Below are 6,426 nucleotides of genomic sequence, written 5' to 3' on the forward strand. Positions count from 1 at the left end.
TAAAATTCAAAGCAAATTTGAATTAAGATTGTTTTTAATTTGAATTAATGTATAATTGATCCTAATCATAAAATACCAAATTTGAATCAATTCTCAAATCTAAGAACTTTGTAGTCAAAATAAATTTAATACAAAATAGTAAATAATAATCGTTTTAACGTCATTATTTCTTCTCCATCAAACTAAACCTAATTTAAATAAATCCCATCTAATTAAATTAGTTTCTGCTTTACCCACATTAAAAAGGGACTTGAATGAAAAAAGGTGAAAGCCAGGGGTCAAAGTAGAAAACGTTTGTAACTTAAAAATCAATCAAGCCCATTATACGGAACCCCACATGGAGCTCAGAGCATCAAGGATAAGAGAAGTCACAGAATCCAATCTAGAGGGTGCGGCTCTCAATCTGTGTTGGCACAGAGGTATTTAGCTAGCTTGTAGCTGTAGCAGATTGCTACTTGAAATGGAGAGTTTAATGCAGGTGCCTTATGAAGCAACGGTGAAAGTGATGTTGGCATCTCTGGAAAGAAATTTGCTACCAGATGCGGTGATCAGGAGGCTCACTCGCATGCTCTTGGCAGGCCGTCTTCGTTCTTGCTACAAGACATCCTCTGAACTCCAGCTGGCTGACCTTCTCCAATTCGTTCATTGTAAGTTTTTCTAACCTCATATATATGTTTGCATTCATCATTCATGTCTCTACATCTCGAGATAGAAAAAAAACTATGCGAAACAAAACGTCTTCAAATTAGAACTTAAAGGCAATTATGAGTTTGGGGTGATTCACAGGCGGCAACAAGTCATTGCTAAAAGCCATTAACGACAACGGCCAGGCTAAAACGACACATCCTTTGGTTTCAGAGAATTTATTTTCTCCTCATTAAGAATTTATTTTTTTGGTGGTTGCAAATAAGAATTATTTTTTTAAGGTGGAGTTGGCTATTTTCAACGTTTTTAATAGTGCTGATTACTTGATTATGATGTGGGATTTGGACATGGTGCCGTGGGTTGTGTTGGGAATTGGAATCAAGTTACCTATTGGGACCCTTTTAGTTATAAATTCCAAGAACTTGAAAATTTCTGGAATTTGAATAAACAAAAAGGAATCAAATAAAAAATTAAATCCCAGTATAAATAGCCCAGTTTGGAATTAGAGGTGAAAAGAAAAACAATAAGAAATTTCACGGTGAGACGAAAAGGAAGTCATGAACTTTGAAGTAGAAGAACAATTTGTTCGAAGCCAAGGAATGAATTCATTTAAAAGTAATTTAGAAATTAGAAATTAGAAATCGAATTATTATTATTCTTTTTCTCTTTTTATCTGTCCTGATGTGTGAAATGGTTATGTTTGTGCCTATGTTTGCAGCTCTAAAAGAAATGCCTATAGCTATCAAGACTGATAAGCCAAAAACTCAACATTATGAATTACCAACCTCTTTCTTTAAGCTGGTCCTCGGGAAAAATCTCAAATACAGGTGTGTTCATGCATCATGATTGGAATGGAATTTGTTTTTCATAGAAGTGTCATCAGTAAGAAATAGATCTTTGACATTTGGGGCTTTAAATTATATAGTATGTACTGTGATGCATGCAACAAATTTGTCAATTTTCCCCGGAGGAAGGGGTTGAATGAAGTTAGTACAAACTCAAGCAAATACAGGCCTGCTACAAGGTCAAGAATTACATGCCATAACTAACCAAAAATTAAGGGTAAGCATCTATTCAAATCTGGTTTGAACAAAAAGCTCAATCGAATTGATTTCTTTTTCTGAAAGTTTTAATCCAAACCAAAATGAATAAAAGAATAAACTGATTGGTTGTGATTGGTTTGATTCAGTTCGGTTTTATATTTATTAAAACCAAATAAACTCTTTTTAACAGGCTTGAATCTAATAACCCTTTGGTTAGATTTGGTTTTTTCAATTTAGTTTGATTCAGTGTTTTTAGATTAGTTATTCACTTTCTCTCATTTTCTTTTTCACTCTTCATTTTTTTCTTCTCGATTTTTCAATATTTTTTGCTTTACTCTCTCGCTCATCATCTTGTCTTTTCCTATATTTTTTTGACTCGCACATGATTTTTTTGTCTTTTTTTTATCTACCTACTCGAAACCAAAAGTTTGGGAAATAGGTAAATTTTGAAAAACTGGAGAAGTTAAATGAAAAATGCTTTTTTTGTTTGTATTTTTTGAGAAATGTTCGAAAAATTGAGGGTAAAAAACAATCCAGTGATCAGCATTTCTGCTTTAATCATTTCAAATTAGTGTGTAGAAGGTCATCAATTTTGATATTTTATGAGCTGATATGGTTTGTATTTGAACTAGTGCAGCTGTTGTTATTTTTCTGATAAATCGAACACCTTGGAAGATGCTGAGAAAGCAATGTTGGAGCTGTACTGCGAAAGGTCACAGTTAAAAGATGGACACTCTGTCCTTGACGTTGGATGTGGCTGGGGGTCACTCTCTTTATACATTGCCCAAAAGTACAGTAACTGTAAAATTACTGGGATTTGCAATTCAACAACACAGAAAGTACACATTGATGAGCAGTGCCGGTATGCTACCTGATATATTGGCACGTGTTTGTAGGGTCTGACTTTGGATTCAGACATCTAGTATTGTCTGATTGATAGCAATATTGCCCACTTTATATTTTATAGTTATATTCTCGGTTTCATTTCTTTAGGGATCTTCAGCTGCAGAATGTGGAGATCATTGTTGCGGACATTAGCACATTTGAAATGCAGGCATCCTATGACCGTATATACTCCATTGAAATGTTTGAGGTGGGTGCATTTCATGCTACATTAGGGATGTGAAGGTCAAAGTTGACTTGGTTTAAAATTGAATTTGTCCTTTCGCAGCATATGAAGAATTATGGAGATCTTCTTAACAAGATATCCAAGTGGATGAAACAAGATGGCCTTCATTTTGTTCATTATTTCTGTCACAAGACATTTGCTTACCACTTTGAGGTAGAGCTGCTCAAAATTTGTTGAGTGCAATTTCATTCATATTATTGTTTTAAATTAGCTATTCTTAAGCATCTCTTCATTGAGAAGCTGAAAATTTTGAATAAACTTACATTCCAACCTCTTTCTATTCAGGATGTTAATGAAGATGACTGGATTACTAGGTATTTCTTCACAGGAGGTACAATGCCTTCTGCAAATCTGTTACTTTATTTCCAGGTCAGCACTGCAATCTCATTGTCAAATACATGCTTTACTTTCCAAGCACCAGTCTCTAGATTCAAATCTCAATCCAAGCTTCTGGTGATGTGCCAAATGATGAAATACAATATTAAATCATGAAATTGACATGTATAAGCATATCAGAACACCAGAGAATTCCAAATGCTGCATGAGTTTCATTTGCTCACTTATCGAAGGCTCCCTTCTAAAAACTCTCTGCGCAGGAAGATGTTTCCATTGTTGATCATTGGCTTGTGAATGGGAAACATTATTCACAGACAAGGTAAGGATGAAAAACTCCACACATATGACAGCAATAATGTTCTTGGTTAAGAAGCTTTGTTTGAAGTTCAAAACTTTCCAGATCAATTACTCGGTTGTTGCAATGGATCATCTCATTGTTTTTTACATTGAAATCTCTCAGTGAGGAGTGGCTCAAAAGAATGGACCGGAACCTAGCTGCCATTAAGCCAATAATGGAGTCAACCTATGGTAAAGATCAAGCTGTTAAGTGGACTGTTTACTGGAGAACATTCTTCATTTCTGTTGCAGAACTCTTTGGATACAACAATGGAGAAGAGTGGATGGTTGCACATTTCCTTTTTAATAAAAAATGAAGTATTCCAATCTCCTTTTCAGCAGAAGATAAGACTATGTTGGAAGAGGTGGTGCTGTACATCTCTTTTTCCAACTCAATAAGGCCTTAATGATAGGGTTAAGTGAATCTGTCGACTGAACAACCACCATTTTGAATGTGTATTCCGTCGTCAGCTGAATAATATCTCAAACACCGCTGAAAGTGTATTCCGTTGTCAGTTGAACAACTGTGTTCTTATATCTCAAACACAGTTGTAAATTGGGTTGCCCCAGAACCACTTTCTCAGATTCTGTTTTATCAAACAGGCGAGCCATGCTCCAAGTTTCTCAGTTAATTCAAAATTTCCTTCTTTGATTTCAGTTTTCATTGCTACATTAGGAATTGTTTGTTGCATGCTATTGATGCAACCATATTATTTGATAGTTGTATACATATTTACATAGTATTTTACCTATGTTTTATATATAAAATATCTTAATATTCGTTGTTTTATATTTTGAAGGCATTTTTTGATGTAAGATTCAAAAAGAAGTAAATTGAAGATAATTGATAAATTGACCTCTAATCGATGTTTTGTGTTGAGCTTGAGCTCTAGAGGTTGAAATGAAATGATTCTAGTGGCATTAGAAAGCTAACATTCATACCTTTCTATACATATATGACAAGAAAAATAAAAAGAAAAAGAGCATGGAAATCGCAGCCTTCAAAGACAAATCTCGTATTCTGCCAATGATGACTGTCAGTCATTCCGACTTGAATATTTTGAGCTAGAGAAGTCTATTTGATGCAAACTCAATTTTGTTGGATTCATTACTCGAAGATCTATCAGCCTACCAAATTGCAATAGAAAAAGAGTTCATATGAGAGATAAATGATTTTTCTAAGATGACACATGAATTCTGTTAGCAGAAAGGTTTTGTGAAGAAATAAGTTCAAAGTATTTCTCAAAGCATCCAAACTTACACCTAAGTCTTTATTTCGGCAATTTAGCTCTTCTAAGTCTAAAGTCAAAGTTTGAAGATTTTATGCAAGGCTATTTTTTTTTTTTTAGAAAAATAATTGTTGAAATACTTAAATGTAAATTGTATACTTGAAAAATGACTATTTTGTAGGAAAGGAGGATTGGGGTTTTCTATCAAATAAAAAGAAAGAGAAAGAAAAGGGGGTGGCTAGAAAGACAAGAAAACCTTTTTCCTTTAAAAACTCGAAATCATGCATTCTTTGTTCCTTTTGATTAGTTTTTCAATAGACATGTAAGGTTAAGTTCTTTTTCTTGGTTACAAGGACACAAAAACCTTTGGATTTCAAGAACTTTGAGATTTATTTTACCATTGAGATTTATTTTACCTTTTCTTTTTAATTTATATGTGAATATGTTTGTTTTCCTATGATTGTTTATTTTAATTACTAGAACAGACTCTAAATTATTATTGTAAATAATCTATTACTAAGTTTCCAATCAAAACCGGAGTTTTGATATATAAACTTATGAAGCAACTAAGTAATCGTAGTGGACTATATTATTAATGTTAGGGAAAACATTTGATCAAATCAAACATGTACTGCAAATAGTTATGTGTTTGGATTAATCAACTTATCTTGTTTTTAAGGCTGTCATTCAATTAAACTACTAATGCAGACACTGTGGTTGTTTGATGATTAGAGTTAGTCATACGGCAAATCAGTTAACTAACTAGTGTTAAGAAAGGATAAATATTTAGAATATAAATTGATGTATTGTTTCAATGATCGATTCTGATTTCTGTAAGTGGACGTCTACTTGAAACTAAGTTTGTTTTCTAGATAGTTTTCTGATTGATTTAATTTAGCTTGATTATTTTATTCTGCTATAGTCTTGATAACCTCAAAAACCCCCAATTACATATCGTATAGCATAAAAATTTGAATTAAATGTTCCTCGTGGGATCAACCTCTTACTTCCTCTATACTATCTTGTTTATTTAAGTTAGGATTATTAATTTGTATGATCACGACATCACAACAACTATCTGGTGGAATAAATGTAGACACAGGCAAAGTCAAGTCAAGTCACCATATAACTTTGAGCTTATTGCTACTGGAAATATCATATGATATAAAAATGGCTTTGCAAGCATTGTAATGCATACTGTTTTATTATGTCTAAACATATTTAAAATCCTGTTATATTGTCATAAAAGGATTTGTTGGTAAGATAGAGCATTATCCTCAAGTACTGATCATTAAACAAGAAACCTAATGAGTATAAGCAACAAAACAAAATCTCTACATCAAAACTTGTCATTGTAAATAACTAATATTAAAATATACTCATGTAGAAAGAGTTTCCTAAGTCAACGCCCTTAAATTGATACATGGTACAATCCATTAAATAATTCAATGGTAGGCTTCTCTGATGCGAGACAATAAACTAAAAAAAAAAAAAGAAATAAAGAAATAAAGAAGCCAAGAATTAAAAATAAGGAAACAAAAGCTTGGAAGAAAAGACAACTCAAATGAGGAATAGTTTGTTATTTTTATTCAATCATTCAAAATTATCTAACAAAATGAAAAAAAAAAACATAAAAATAGAATAACTCTAAAACATCAAACTATTGGGCTCAACCCATTAATTAAAATTGTTTAACATAAATAACTTA

The 6,426-nt window shown here is 32.6% G+C and overlaps 1 protein-coding gene across 2 annotated transcripts; it reads left to right on the forward strand.

The window, feature by feature from the left end:
- Positions 1-331: 331 nt before the first annotated feature.
- Positions 332-4,146, forward strand: LOC118040674 ((S)-coclaurine N-methyltransferase). Of its 2 annotated transcripts, none has more exons than XM_073406107.1 (8): positions 332-647; positions 1,364-1,472; positions 2,326-2,550; positions 2,682-2,781; positions 2,860-2,970; positions 3,103-3,186; positions 3,334-3,472; positions 3,614-3,754. In XM_073406107.1, the coding sequence occupies exons 1-7, from the start codon at positions 461-463 to the stop codon at positions 3,445-3,447; spliced, it is 930 nt and encodes a 309-aa protein (XP_073262208.1). In that variant the 5' UTR covers positions 332-460; the 3' UTR covers positions 3,448-3,472; positions 3,614-3,754. The 2 variants fall into 2 exon arrangements, with proteins under 2 accessions (XP_073262208.1, XP_034903565.1); XM_035047674.1 differs by having other exon boundaries at positions 333-647; positions 3,414-3,472; positions 3,614-4,146.
- The last annotated feature ends 2,280 nt before the right edge of the window (positions 4,147-6,426 follow it).

Source organism: Populus alba, chromosome 18, assembly GCF_005239225.2.
Source record: "Populus alba chromosome 18, ASM523922v2, whole genome shotgun sequence".
Classification (NCBI taxonomy): Eukaryota; Viridiplantae; Streptophyta; class Magnoliopsida; order Malpighiales; family Salicaceae; genus Populus; species Populus alba.

Excerpts from the sequence above, each read along its gene's own strand:
- LOC118040674 (XM_035047674.1), top strand. The coding sequence starts at position 461 with ATGGAGAGTTTAATGCAGGTGCCTTATGAAGCAACGGTGAAAGTGATG. Across the intron at positions 2,782-2,859 it reads ACTCCATTGAAATGTTTGAG|CATATGAAGAATTATGGAGA; the intron begins GTGGGTGCATTT and ends GTCCTTTCGCAG. Across the intron at positions 3,473-3,613 it reads AAACATTATTCACAGACAAG|TGAGGAGTGGCTCAAAAGAA; the intron begins GTAAGGATGAAA and ends GAAATCTCTCAG.